The 15,259-nt window shown below is 49.8% G+C and overlaps 2 protein-coding genes across 3 annotated transcripts in view; both read left to right on the forward strand.

The window, feature by feature from the left end:
• The window catches only part of LOC140213324 (uncharacterized), a 45,319-nt gene that overhangs the window by 27,492 nt on the left and 2,568 nt on the right, over positions 1-15,259 (forward strand). Inside the window, exon 1 of one of the 2 annotated variants that reach the window (XM_072284559.1) lies at positions 13,727-15,043. The exons of the other annotated variant lie outside the window; for it this stretch is intronic. Coding sequence (XP_072140660.1) covers positions 14,837-15,043 — 207 coding nt within the window. The 5' untranslated portion in view covers positions 13,727-14,836. Of the gene's footprint in view, positions 1-13,726; positions 15,044-15,259 lie in introns of those variants that run through there. 2 annotated transcript variants of the gene reach the window in all.
• On the forward strand, positions 1,558-8,683 carry LOC126527642 (uncharacterized). The gene is made up of 2 exons (XM_050175453.3): positions 1,558-1,982; positions 7,267-8,683. The coding sequence occupies exons 1-2, from the start codon at positions 1,686-1,688 to the stop codon at positions 8,410-8,412; spliced, it is 1,443 nt and encodes a 480-aa protein (XP_050031410.3). The 5' UTR covers positions 1,558-1,685; the 3' UTR covers positions 8,413-8,683.

Genomic DNA, 15,259 nt, shown 5'->3' on the forward strand with positions numbered 1-15,259 from the left:
CCGTAACCTCCCTTGCTGATGTCGGTGACAATCTGCACTGGACCGCTTTTCGCCCAAAACTTCGTGACCCATTTGGATCGACCTTGGCTACACCGTCACCGAAAGTGCGCCGCGCAGCGATATGGTGAGATAAAAAGAAAACGAAGGTGGGGACTGTGACGTCTACTTGAGGCGATCCTCCGGCAAAGGTATGGGAGAACGAAGGGAATAACTTTGTTCGCGCAGTTCATCTTTACGAGCGCGCGTTTCTGCACCCTACAAAATCTGCGTTTCATTTGAATTGATAGCAAGGTGAGAAGCCTTTTTCATAGCGGGCGCTGCAAAAAGTTGTCTATATTGTTAATGATAAGGTGATAGAGAGTTGTATTTTTTTCCTCATGACATACATATAAAATTTATCAGGAATTATATCTTCGTTGGATGAAAACAAGTTCCGTCTTGGTTTTAATAATAAAAAAATTACTCAACAAGGTTTGTTTGCTCCTCACGTAATCACGCTTCAATCGCTGCTCCCGTACCCGCCCTCACTAATTTCAGGTTCTGGAACCGCTTTCGACAGAAACTTCGCGACCCATTTGAATCGACCTTGGGTACCACTTCGAGGACGCGGACGGCTTTCGTTCGCCGCTATGGCGTGGCATGTATTTCCGGCCAAGTGCAGCGAAGCGACTCGTTTCGAAGCGCGGGGATAGGAGCTTATGTAAGTACAGCTTTGGCTGCCCCAGACCGATGAATAATGACAGTTTGTCATTGCGAATTGGCAGTCTTGTATGCCTCTTCATTACAGAACTCTGTATGTATTGGCTGATGTAATCCCGTAAGAACGGAAGTTCAGCACGGATTCTCGCGTAGTGCTCATTTCCGTCGGCCACGTACGAACGTACTAAAAGGTAACAAGGCTTGCCGCAAGGTTAATTGGTTCATGTTATAGAGTAAAATTAAGAGAGCGCGAACAGGAGCACGTACAGGACTGAACTGCTTGGTAGTACCTAGGCGCAGTTTCCATATTTCATTCTCCCAACTCACACAACCGCACAAGCGTCGCGAAACGGCGGCGCAGACAAGCGAGAGTTGCGCCGTTGAAAAGACGGGAATACGCGGTCAGATGAGCGCTAGCGCCATTCCGCGTCCCTTATAGGTCCATGGCGGGTTCCATTCTTCAGCTAAGTGTTTCGTGACCACATCATCTGACGCCTGTAGGACAGGCCGGTGCTAAGCATGCCCACCTGTTTGCCACAGACAGACAACAGGCACCGAACTGTTTCTATGCGCGCGAAAGATATGCATCAGGTGCAGTTTTCCGCTCTGTATGTCAAATAAATAAGGAGGCAATAACTACCGCATGCGATTGAATGAAGTTGTTCCGTGACTCCGAGGTGTGCTGATAGGCGAAGTCGCAATGGTATCCCGCAAAAAGATCGCTTGAGGACCCATGTCCGATGTAACAGATAAGTGGAAAATTTGCTTTCGTGATATGTTCCTGGCAGAGCGCGCACAACCTGAAACGCGGGTGTGCGGGAAGGAGGGGGCGCCTATTCTGTGCGGCCGCGTTGTTCGCCTCTATCGGCGGCGCATCTCTTGTGGCTGCGTCACCCGACTACGTTATCGCGACTCACGTGACAGCGGGGCAACGGAAGAAGCGCCCACCTACTGTGTGAAGCCCCGCCATTCTCTCCGCTGTTGCCATGCCTGATCACGGACGGCGAGCTCTGCGCCGAGTGTGCGACTCGGTAAGCGGCGTCAACTGGCGCCCGACGCGGTTCGTCGACGAGTTGATGCTGACTCGTTACGCCTGCTGCGTGTGCCACGTGATTCCGAGCACGACGGTTGTACTACCCTGTTGTCACGCCCTGTGTGAGCAGTGCCAGCGAGGCTCCGTCGTTCAAGATGGCGGTAGCGTCTGCCCCCTGGACGGAGAACCCTTCTGCGAGGACGAGTGCCAGAAGTGGCAGCTTCCGGAGAGAAAGAAGCAGAACCTGAAGGTATGTACCGAACATTTGGGGTCGCACTCCAACAGCGAAGAAAGTAGTGACGTTAGGTTGAAAATATCCTTGCCTTCTTGTTCTTCCTGGTGTCATCTTGAAAATTCGTTCCTAGTGAATCCGCCATGCGGACTCCACAGTTAGAATTTGTAGGAAGGCAGGAAGGAAAAAGTGGAGAAGGAAGGCAGGGAGGTTAACCAGTTTTGCCTAACCGGTTTGCTACCCTACACATGGGAGCGGGATGGGGGGGATGAAAGATGGGGAGAAGAGATAGAGGGCACATAACACGGCACACACATCGTTGGTTACAGTCTGTCACTCTTGTGTGGTACGTGACATCACTGTCCCAGTCGCTTGTCCAAGCCCGTATCCTTCATAAACCGAAGTAGTCCCTTCGTCGCCTTCAGCTGCGATGTCTTCAGTCGGCGATATGTGAAAATGGTTGCAACTGACAATGGTCTACTGTCAAGGTGCGCTAGAACGGACGCCATGGACTGTCTCTGAACATTATATTCAGGACAGTCGCACAGAATGTGTTCCAGCGTCTCCTCGCAAAGACAGGCATTGCAGAGAGCGTTGTCGGCCATTCCAATGCGAAACGAGTAAGATTTCGTGAAGGCCACCCCTAGCCATAAGCGATAAAGCAGGGTGGCCTCACTTCGGCGGAGTCCGGTTGGCATACAGAGATGCATCAAGGAGGGCAGGTCGTGTTGATGATCGCTGCGGTTGGTCTGGCTGCTTGGTGTGCACCATAGAGAGAGCGTGATCTCCTGTGCAAGCACTTGAAGTCTGCTGGCTGCGTCGGAACGTGAAAGTGGTATGGCCTCTTCCTGTGTGTCTTCAAGAGCTGTCCGAGCGGCTTTATCGGCGTCTTCATTTCCGATGACGCCGCAGTGACTTGGCAGCCACTGAAACGTCATGTGATGTATGAAGTAGGCATCTAATATCGAATACGAGCTGTTCAGATGGCCCGCGACGCAGAGCTGATAGTACAGATTGTAGGGCTGCCTTTGAGTCGCTGAAAATTGACCATTGTCGAGGTGGTTCCCGATTGACAAAACAAAGTGCAGCTCGAAGAGCAGCTAGTTCCGCAGATGTAGATGTCGTTGGGTGGTCAGTCCTAAAGCTGATGGTAATACCTCTTTCTGGGACGACTGCAGCACCGGACGAACACTGGATGTTTGTGGAACCGTCAGTGTAAATATGTGCACTGTCTGCGTACCTCTCGTGCAGAAGAAGCAGAGACAGTTGTTTCAGCACAGGCGACGACAGCTCAGACTTTTTACCGATTCCTGGCACGTTGAGATGGACTGTGGGGCTGACAAGGCACCAAGGGGGCATCGATGGTTTAGATGCAGCGGTGAAGCCCGAGGGAAGTTTGTCGTTGTACTTGACAATAGTTTTTGAGAATGATGCTTGGTGCCTGTCTGAAGGTAGTGTTGCAAGGTGGTGATAGGGGGCCCGTGCCAAATGTCTGATATGCGTTCTCAGGGTTTCCACCGTGATGTGAGTCTGCATTGGATGGTCCCGAGCAATCGCAATAGTTGCCTCAGTTGACGTGCATCTCGGCAAACCAAGACAAACTCTGAGTGCTTGAGCTTGCGCTGCTTGCAGAACACGAATATTTGTCTTGCAGGTGTTGTTCAGTACAGGTAGACTGTATCTTAAAAAACCGAGAAAGAGAGCTCTGTAGAGTCTCAGCATTGCGTCTACTGACATCCCCCACGTCTTTCCTGTCAGGTATTTAAACAACTGGGAGGTTGCTGTTAGGCGTCGTTTCATGTAAGCCACGTGCGGGCTCCAACAGAGGTCTCGGTCGATAATTACGCCTAGAAATCTGTAGGTTCTGACATAGGAAATGGTCCGCCCGTTGATTGAGATGACATAAGGCGTCATTGGTTTGCGAGTAAACGCCACTAGGGCGCATTTTTCTGGCGATATGCTGAGACCTTGTTCACACAAGTAGCTCGCTGTCAAAGTAGCCGCTCTCTGAAGCCGTGCACGTATCTGAGGACGTGTGACTGCCGAAGTCCAGAGACAGATGTCGTCTGCGTATACTGAAATTTTGGTGGTAGTTGGCAAGTGTTCAGCAAGCCCAATAAGAGCGAGGTTGAATAGCGTCGGGCTGAGAGCACCGCCTTGAGGAACGCCCTTGCTGGTATAGCGTCGCGTAGTTGGGCCATCGTCAGTTAATACATAGAATGATCTTGCAGATAGGTAACTTGCAATCCATAAAAATACTCGGCCACCTAGGCCAACCGTCACAAGAGCGTCGAGAATAGCCTCATGCAATACGTTATCGTATGCCCCTTTCACATCTAAGAATAAAGCTGCAGATAAACGTTTACGGGACCTTTCGTGCTGGACATATGAAGCGAGATCAACTACATTGTCGATGGAAGAGCGGTCACGTCGGAAACCAGCCATGGAACTCGGATAAATCTTGTAGTGTTCAAGGTACCATTCCAGGCGGCCAAGGATCATCCGTTCCATTATCTTTCCTACACAGCTGGCCAACGCTATCGGGCGGTAAGAGCTGAGCTCTAGTGGGGATTTGCCCTGCTTCAATATTGGCACCAGGCGGCTCACTTTCCATTCGTCAGGAACATTTCCCTCCTGCCATGAGGTGTTGTAGAGACTCAATAGTGCTGTCCGTGCGGATTCTCCGAGATAGCACAAGGCTCGGTATGATATACCATCTGGACCCGGAGATGATGAGCGCCTGCAGAGAGCTAGTGCCGCCTCGAGCTCCTCCATTGTAAAAGGAAGGTCCATGCGGCGATCTCGGGAATGGGGGACATCATCTCGGGCTGGAGGATCTGGGCGTGTCGCTTGGTCTGCCATTCGCACACAAAGGTCTTCTGCGACATCGATGTCTTGCCGCCCTTGGAAAAGCGCGAGTGCCTTGAATGGAAAACGCTGTTCCGGAAGGCAACGCAGACCTTGCACCGTTTTCCAAATGTGAGACAGCGGCTTGCGGGGGTCGAGTGTTTGGCAAAACGTTGCCCAACGTTCCGACGCTAATCTATTCATTCGACGCTGAATCTTCTTTTGTATCCTCCTGGCTGCCCTAAGGTCATGGATTGATCTTGTACGCCGATATCGACGTTCCGCCCGGCGACGAAGTGCGCGAAGTCGCTCTAATTCTATGTCGAAGTCGTTTCGCGTGTGAGAGATCGTCAGTATGCGAGTGGCGTTCCGCATCGTATTTTTAATTGTTTCTTCTAATCCAGAGGGTAGGCCCTCGCTGCAGGCATCTTCCATATCAGATTTGAAGTTGGCCCATTCAATCGTCCGAATGGTATTCCGTGGGCCAGATCTAGACATCAAGCCTTTGATGTTCAGATAGGTGGGAATGTGATCACTCCCATGGGTCTCAATATCTGGAAACCACTTCACATATCTGGCGAGAGAGTTGGAGACAAAAGCAAGGTCGAGGCAGCTGCCGTATGTCACGCCTCGAAGAAAGGTGGGGCTACCATCGTTCAAGAGAGTAAGGCCATAGTTGTAGGCGATGCTTGATAATCTTCGTCCTCTTGCATTTGTCTTTGTACTTCCCCATGCTGGATGGTGTGCATTGAAATCTCCTATGATGACCCATGGAGCGGGGCAAACACTCAAGATATCCGCTAATCTTTTAGTGTCGAAATTGTTGGAAGGCGATATATACACGCCTATGAGAGTAAACAAGAGTTTGTTCTTTTTAACTGTGACGCATATATACTGATTGTCGTCGTGGGGCGCAATCGGTTGCAAAACATAGGTGAGTTCCCGACGAACAAAAATGATGATTTTGCTGCATGCACTATTTGTTGATGACATGAAACATTCGTACCCTGACAGTCTGATTGGTTTCGACAAGTTGGGCTCACAAATGACGATGAGTGGAAACACATTGGTGTACACATACTGACGGAAATCTGAAATTCGTGATTTTAGCCCTCTGGCGTTCCACTGCATGACGGACGCTGCCTTGACTTCTTTTCGGAAGGATGGGGTATGGGCAGCCATCTTTCTAGTTGAGGGATTCAAGCACTGGGCTTAAGGCGTCCAGCACTTTAAGTGCGCTTCGAGCAGACGGTGTCCCCATCTCAACTAAAATCGTTCGGATGGCCTCCATGAGGGAACGTAGCACCGAGATGACTTGATCTGTTTTAGGTGAATCATCAATGGCCGGAGAAGGCTCCGGTGGCGCCGTGACCTTCTGAGGTTCCTTAGCAAGGGAGCGGCTCGGTAGCGTAGGCCATTCCTCTAAAGAAAGAGTCTTATCTGATGCCCTCGTGGAAGTGGTGGGCCCTATCGCGTCGCGACTAAGTGGTACCGTAGTGGAGCGGGTACTATCGCTTCGCTCATGCGCCTTCTTTGAAGACTTACGACGGTGCCGACGTCGACGCCGACGCCGGACTACTTCGGCTGCCTCCCTGTGGGCCGAATTGTCTCTGGCCATTTGCTTCAGAACCGCGCGCTCCCTCTTGATGCGGGGGCAGTCTTTCGACGAGGCTGCGTGAGGGCCGCTACAGTTGGCGCACTTCAGAACTGTGGCACCGCAGGTCACTTCTGCATGAGGTTCAGCGCAACGGGGACACAGAAGCGAGTTCGGACACACGCCCTTTACGTGTCCTAGCCTGAAGCACTGATGGCATTGAAGCGGCTTCTGGATGAATGGTCGAACTGGATGTCGAAAATGTCCGACTTTAACGTGGGAGGGTATGCAATCCCCCTTGAAGATTACTTTTACGCAGCGCGTATTCCCAAGACGGCGCACTTGCGTAATGATCGTGCCCTCGTTTGCCGGCTTGATGAGGCTAGGTAAATCTTCATTGGGAATGGCAATGTCAATGTCGTAAATTACACCGGCTATCGATGTGTCGTCGATCGGGATGAAGGGGCGCATTTTGATTCCGCCAAGCTCCGTGATTTCTTGAAGTGTTCCAAGCGCACTCGCGTTGTACACGTCTATGGCGAGTATATTCTTGCGTGGGTTTATTCTGATGTCTTTAATTTGATTTGTAAATTGGAATATGGGCCATAAGATGATTATATGAAAGGTTAATTACTGAATTCTTGTTAATTAGCCGAGTTTGCATTTCGATTTCTTGTGCAAGTAGGGTCCGCAGTTTCAAGTAGACCGGCTCATAAACCGGAATCGAGTGATCGGCCAGAGGCGGCCTTTAAAAAATTTTGAAAGTATTCGCGGAAACGCCCTGTATATGGAAACATGCATACACATTAAAAGTAAAGTTTGTTAACCAAATAATCTGCTTGCTTTCCTTTTCAATTAAAGGCCCACTGCTGGAACGAAGCCCACGGCTGCGATTTCGTCGGCCCCCTGGCGGCGCTCCTGGGACACTTCGAGGCAGATTGCGCCTTCCACACTTCTCCGTGTCAACGTTGCGGCGAGAACGTTCCCAACGCTCAGCTGGCCGCCCACTACATTGGCGGGTGTAGTACTAACAACTTTCCATCTGCGACGCTCGTTGAGTCCTCGACACGAGGTGAAGCCGCCGCCTCCTCCTCCGCTACTGGTGACCTCACTGCGACTGCGCAAGGGTTCGAGGGCAAAGCAGAGTACCGCTACGAAGACGAAATCCCGGCGCTACAGAGCCAAGTGAACGAACTCACGGAGGCTGCAAGAAGCCAAGGTGCTCTGCTGCAGGAGTTAAACGGCACAATGGCGCTTAGCCTCCAGACTCTGAACGCCAGCGTGGTTGCGGCCACCGCGAAATTCTCGGACGCCATCGGCGAAGCCTCGCAGCTGCATCAACGCACACTCGCTTCGAGAGAGGAGGAAAGTTCTCGGGCACATCAGGCTGAGGCGACTGCAAGCGCAAGCTGTTCGGGCGCAAGGCCGCCAAGGCGGAAGGAGGCGACGGACGTCCTTCAAAATATGGAAGTACTCGCTGCCCAGTCTCTGTGGTGCCTCGAACGCCTGCTCAAAGTACACAGCGAGCCAGGGAAACTTCCGGCAGCTCGGTCGTCTGTGCTGTCGCAAAGCAGAGAGAAGCGAACGTCTTTCCGGGAGAGCACCTGCACGCTTGGCTGCGCAAACGCTAACGAAATCGTTTATCTCGTGGTTATATCGCACGCCAACGAACTGCAAAGATACAACAACGCTACCATAACGTCTCGGTTGCGTCATCGAAACGCGTGGTGCAGAGTGACTTTCGGTTTATTGGGTAACAATGAAGGAGAACAAAGATGGGGTCTGAGATTAGATTGGGACAATACTTGCACTTGTGCAGAGAGCAGCTGCCTGCCGCACGTCGTTGGCGTAACGGAAACGAGCCAGCTGCGGTTTGCGTTTTTCTCTTTTAAACGAGAAGATGCAGAATGCGACGCGCGGACGCAAGTGTTCTATTGCAATGTTTCCTTGAACGAAATGTGTATCAGGAATCTGAGATTTGAAATTGTCATACACGACTGCGAGTGACGTAGCTTGACTCGTCCCGTGACGCGTCGGCACTTATTCCACAGTCCAGTCTTGCCGTGTGGGGCTATAAACCAACTCTTGTATCCTGCTGGATATTGGATAGTATACTGATGTTTTATTTATTCCGAGAGCGATACATGTAATTGGTTTTTGTTGGTATATTATTGAAGAATGCTTTCATTTTCACGAAACTACGCCGTTATAGCGACAATCTGTGACCGTTTTTCGGTTTTTTGAGATATTGCAAATAAACTTACAGGTTCTCCTTTTATTCATCCAGTACGAAACGCCGGGGGAGTTTAGCCTGTCATTTCTCTTGCAGTGAACCTGTTAAAGCAGTACTAGCCCAAAATGTTTGGATTCAGTCCTTTCTGTTGTAGTAAGTAGCTAACGTCTAAGCAATACTTGAGGTGGCCGATCACTTTCAAGTGTAGGACCCTGCAAACCAACCGCTTTTCGCACGTGGCAAGCCGGCCGGCACCACTGCTTTACTTTCAGCAGCTGCCGGTAGGCAGCTGCAGAAGTGTACGCTAGCGCGACTTTGGCAACAGCAGGCTTCCAGATAATATAGTGGGGGGCTTCCCCATCTAGCACACTGCACCCCTATATAAAAGACTAATTCTCATTTCTTTTTTCTCAAGAAACAGGCAAGAGGGCCAAGTGTTATATTCAACCATCTGAACAATAAAATGGAATCTTCCTCCAACTTTTCAGTAAAAAGGTAGAGCGGAGTGAGGCGTTCAATTATATTTTCCACGCAACGTGCCGGCAACAACGGTAATGAAACCACCTCCGTTCGCGACGCGTCCGTAATCGCGGTCGTTGCCAGAGTACGCGAGGCCTCGAGCTCGCTTCTTCCCGACGCCGGCCCAGATGCGAGAGCCGCTGGAGACCTTCTCCGTGGGCAACGCCGCCGCTGGGAGGCGGCTCTCAAAAGTTCCGAGTTGCCAGACCAGCTCTGGGCCGTCCGGCAAGCTGAAGCTGCCGCCCGAGTCCAAGGACTTCGAGCCGCCACCTGAGGCCGCCATAACAAAAACTGCCGGACCATTTATTAATAACGTTTCTTATTCTACGCAATAGGTGGTAAACGCACGACACGAACAGCGTCCCACCACGGGCGACAGCTGAAAAACACTGGTCGCACAGCCGGCGTAGAGGCCTGGCGCCCTATGTTGAATGTAGTCCCAGTCCTGAGACAAACAAAAGCGCGAGCAGCACGGTCTACTCGGAGCACGTTAGGAAAAATCGCAACAAAAAATTGTGACGTAACGTTGTTGCTTTGGTCTCGAATGTTAGCAGGACACGCCGCGCTGATGTCGCAGGGTGCTCAGTATCGCGGTTGACTAGCCGAATGTAATTTCGAATTGAATTTAAATATCGTAAATACGCTACACACACTTCTGATATTTTGTTTCTTTTGTCCACAGAAACCGATCTCGGAAGTTTCCAACTTCGGCATTTAGTGCCGGTACTCGTTTAGCCTCTTAGCTACGAGTGTTCTTACTTGCAGACACACTTTTTATCTCTAAATCCTAGTACTCCTGAGGGACAACTTGCGAGGCATTACAATCGCGCGACTTTCTCAGCTTTCAAAGGAGGGCGCCATACCTCAGTTGAGGTGGCTGCTAGAAAAAAAAAATAAAATAAAAAAGAAAGATGATGGCTGTGGGCGTTCTCGAAAACCTTGCAGTTCGCTACGGGTGTCCACATTTGTGGACAATTTTCTAAAGCCAAGTACGCCTCAACGAAAACTTACACGAGGCATTCAAATCGCGCTCGCGTATCACTCTGCATCTTGGTTTAACCTGCTTCCAACGTGGGGCGCAGCATGTACGATGAGCCGTCCGTTTATGATTGAAATAATGAATTAGCGGCGAGCAAATTACGAGATGTCTTTGCAACCTCTGTCCACAGACGTGTAGCGGCAAATGCCGGCATGCGGCGGCGCGTGCTCTGTATGAAATGCCAATGATGAAACAGCCAGCGTCTCGAATTTGTTTTCTTTGGAACGTAATTATTAATGAATAAACATGTATAAAAGAGTCCCATTTAGTACGCCCCATTCGAACAGACGAGGCATTTGCACTCTTTCCGCTCCCCCGCCCCCCAGCAGACTGTAATATTTTGTTCCTCACGACGCATTTTACCCAGGCTCCACTTTGGAGGTCCGCTACGAGTTTGTACCTCTGCGATGGTGATTGGGTGAAGGCGGGGTGCAGCAACGCAGCCTACCTAGGAGGCGTGACTGACGACACGCAATCGGACCCGTAGTGCTTCCGATTAATGCGACGAATGGAAGGCATCGCCGTATCTTTTAGCAAAACAGCCCAGACGGTCATGGCTGTAAATCAAACTGAACGCCAGGCTCCCGATGTCCCACTCGTCTAGGCACAACTTTTACTTCTCAAAAGGTAATAGTTAAGTATCATTATTTTCTTAAGTCTGTAAAAAGGATGGTCACAGCGTTTCGAACATGTTTCAATATGTTCGGCACTTTCAGGAAAGTGTTTTAGGATTGTGTTGATTTGTTTCTGATTAAGACACTTGAGAAGTGAGATACTACTACCTGTATATAACATACATCCTACTTCATGAAGCAGTACCTCGCCTTCTCGTGCATCAGTGTTCAGGTTACTCTTTTTATAAATTTATCTATTCTTCCAACTCGAAAGCTATAACGACTGTTACCGGTATTTTTATAAGGTTTCAAAAAACCAAGCTATGTGTCATTTAGACAGACTCTCATATTCAGGCATCCATGCAAAGTATATATGTTAGGCGAAAATGTCATTACACGATCGTATACTGACTTGACATTTTCGACATTAATTCACGCATATTTAGTGTAATGAACGCACCGCACCTCCCAAATCCAGAAGATATATCGGCAAGCCCCACAGGGTAATAAATAATTATATTTCCTAATAAACCGATTCGGTTTTATATCTCGTAAGGTGCATGAGTCATGACGACGTAGAAAGGGGTCATGCGGTAAGAGAACATCAAGGTATGTGTAAGCTGGTAGCAAAGCTTCCATAGAAGCGCACATGTCAAGAAAGTGGCGGTGTGTCGCAACCGTCGCCATCTGTGTGTCGTGGGCAGAACTTCTATGAAAAAACATAATATAGAAGAAGCATGACGCCACACTCCACCCGTAGTAGAAGTGATGTCGAGCTCTTATGCTGCTTGGCCCGAATGCTAGACTTTTTTTTCAGGCGAGCCGCCTTTTTCTTATTTTGTTTCCTCATCGCAACTCGCCTCAACTGACGCGACAGCATGTCACTCTATTCTATGAGGGAATTGTGGCTTAAGGCGAGCTAATTAGACTGTTACTGATGGCACTTGCTTTATACGCTCATTAACACCGGAAGGGAATAGGATCGATATAAATTACAGTGCCAGAAAGGTTTCAAAAGCTATTCCACTTATATTCGCGTACAGCTATGCACCCAGTATCCATAAATAAAAAAAATGTTACGATATATGAAAAGCAGATGGCCAACGCACACTCCCAATGTAGCAACATAAGCGAAGCCTCACGCAGTCATTGGCGCCCTCGCAATTGTGTGCGACACCACGCGCTCGTCAACAAGGGTTATCAGACAAGAGTGCGCTGCACCATATTATCCCTTATCAAGCATTTCAACCTGCTTATTTAGCTGCTTCTAGTGCATTCACAGCCTGTGTTACGGAGAGTGAACGAACATGAAGCGCTGTTTCTTCGTGTAGCGTCACACAATCACCGTGACGGCGGGACCCAGCTTGTGGGATGCAGCAGTGGGAACGTGCACATTAACGTACAGTCTACACTCACCCCTTTTGCCGATGAATACGCCTGCTGCTATCTCAGGTAAAGCTTGAAGGGAAGCACACGCCTTGAACAAACACGCAAATCAATGAAAAAAAAAAAGAATTTGCATGAAACCACCGGGCTCATGTGTCATGCCGGTACCCTATTCGGCATGACATAATAGCTCTACCGAAGAAGGTTGCACAGGCCAGCTATGTCTTGCAATAGAAGCACTGGTCGGTAGAGGTCACTAAAAACCATCTGATACATTGGAAAATAAAAAAAAAATGAACATTTCCTGTTTTAGTATGTCAAACTCATCGTTAACCAAGTTGTTGCTTTGCTTTATTTGGCGGTATTCTAATTAAAATTTCTGATTAAAATTAAATGAGCTATGCCGTAGGGTAACTCCGCATTAATTATGAACAGCTGGGAATTTTTGACGTGCAGCCAACGCACAGGAAACGAGCAGTTCTGCAAAATATAACCATAAAACGAAGGACCCTAGGCACTACATGGAAGCTTCGTAGTCCGCATAAAGCGATAGACAGGCGCCAACGACGCAGTTATGTTCCCGAGCAGCGGCCCATCACGCCAGAGGTTTTCACAACGTGTGCTCGAAGATTGTTAAGATTGATTACATAGCAACCTAAAGCAGCAACAGCCCCAGTTATTGTAATGTACCTTTGCCGCATGATTTTTTTCTTCAATATGATTGTCTGATACAAAACAACTGAACTAGAATTCATTCTCTAAATTATATCCTGGAGTTTTTCGTACGAAAAGCGTGATATTCTTATGAGGCGCGTCGTAGAGGGGGTTTCGGTTTAGATTCCACGACCTGGGCTTCTTTAACGCGCACGCAATTATGCACTGTTCACGGGCGTTTCTGCAATTCACCCCCATCGAAATGCAGTCGCTGCGGTCCGAATTCATGATCAGCGCGTGACACACCAGCAAGGTGCTCAACCGAAACGCCACATCAATTCAACCCGTGCGATGGCCACAAAGCAGGCCGAAAAGACGCAAATATTTAAATGTTCACAGTCATGTATGCTTGCTTGGCCATACGGACGAAATTATTCCCAAAAACTACAAGCTTCGTTTCATATCGAAAAAAAAAAATTAGAAAAACCTGTTTGTTTCTCCAATGTGGTCTAGCTGACGCTCTGTCTGCCCCATCGTGAGCAGACCGAACAATCGGTTCGCGGAAATTAGCGGCCGCAGCGGCCGCATTTCGCCGGGGGCGAAACGCGAAGACATATTCTTAGTCCTCCACTACGGCGTGCCTGATAATCAGACCGGGGTTTTGTCACGTAAAACTACAAAAGGTAATTTTAATTTAGCAACTAGCTTTCTGAAGTTCTCGCTTAGATCAATTGCCTCCTCTGCTCGTCTAACCGTTTTAATGGGCTCCCTCACCTCCTTTCTAGCGCTGAAGCTTTTAGCACTATGTTCGCCACCGTTTGTACAGGTAGGCGAATGAAAACGATCACGTACGAGTACTAGGGTCATCATCATCAGCCTGGTTAAGTCCACTGCAGGGAAAGGGCCTCTCCCATACTCCTCCAACTACCCCGCTCATGTGCAAATTGTGGCCATGTCGTCCCTGCAAACTTCTTAACCTTATCCGCCCACCTAACCTTCTGCCGCTCACTGCTACGCTTCCCTTGCCTCGGAATCCAGTCCGTAACCATTAAGACCATCGGTTATCTTCCCTCCTCATCACATGTCCTGCCCATGCCCATTTCTTTTTCTTGATTTCAACTAAGATGTCATTGCCTCACGTTCATTCCCTCGCCCAATCTGCTCTTTTCTTATCCCTTAACGTTATACCCATCATTCTTCTTTCTATAGCTCGTTGCGTCGTCCTCAATTTAAGTAGAACCCTTTTCGTAAGCCTTCAGGTTTCTGCCCCGTACGTGAGTACTGGTAAGACACAGCTGTTATACACTTTGCCCTTGAGGGATAATGGCAACCTGCTGTTCATGATCTGAGAATGCCCTAGAGACACTCGACGACAAATGCGACCATGGTGACATCGCGACACCACGCGGCTGTAGTGCGGAACGCGCGTCGCGGGAGTGTGGCAATTCTCTGCAGGTGACTGGTGGGCTGTTCTTTCGCGGCACTGTAACCTGGACGTGAGTGCGCATGCGCGGCACCGTTTTTTGCAACCTGTCACTTAACTTTCAAACCCGATTACTGATTGCTCCGTGAACTTCTCGATCAACCCGACAGTACTAGGAACACCTTATCAACGCGTCGCTGCTGCAATCATGGTAGCGACGTGGTAGCTACTCATGCGGTTGATGCCACCAGATGGAGCTGGCGCACATACGGTAGAAAAAGCGCACGTAGGTGAGCTGACGCGGGTAGTCCTTATATAGACACTGATGCTTGCTTGTGACCCACGCAACTTCTACAGCGGTCGCTGCAACAACCACGCCACCGCCTGCAGTCAGAGGTGGTCACGTGATCGCGAACGATCGTTCGAATTAGTGAACCTTCGGCTCCTGTGGGCCTTGCCTCTTCGTCGTTGCCTTGTCTGGACCTCAACGGCGAGCTCTGCACCGAGTGTGCGGATCGGTCATCGGCGTCAACTGGCGCCCGACGCGGTTCGTCGACGAGCTGATGGTGACTCGTTACGCCTGCAGCGTGTGCGGCGTGATTACAAGCAGGACGGTCACGTTGCCCTGTTCTCACGTGCTGTGCGAGCAGTGCCAGGCAGGCAGCGTCGCCCAAGATGGTGGAAGCGTCTGCCCCCTGGACGGACAACCCTTCTGCGACGTCGAGTGCCATAAGTGGCTCCTTCCGGAGATGAAGAAGCAGAACCTTGAGGTCAGTGCAGGGGAGGTAGTCTCTAATAGTCCACCTAGTGGACATGTCCAACTCGTCCGCTGCTGAAGTGCTGATTGGCTGTGGCGCCTCGCTGCTGCGGACGCTCAGACTAGCCCCGCCAATCAGAACTGCAACAGCAGATGAAATGGACATGTCCACTAGGTGGACGCTTGCAGAAAAGCCACCCAGGTGTAGCCCCCGTGACAGCGAGGAGAA

This window comes from Dermacentor andersoni, chromosome 9 (genome assembly GCF_023375885.2).
Source record: "Dermacentor andersoni chromosome 9, qqDerAnde1_hic_scaffold, whole genome shotgun sequence".
In the NCBI taxonomy this organism is placed as follows: Eukaryota; Metazoa; Arthropoda; class Arachnida; order Ixodida; family Ixodidae; genus Dermacentor; species Dermacentor andersoni.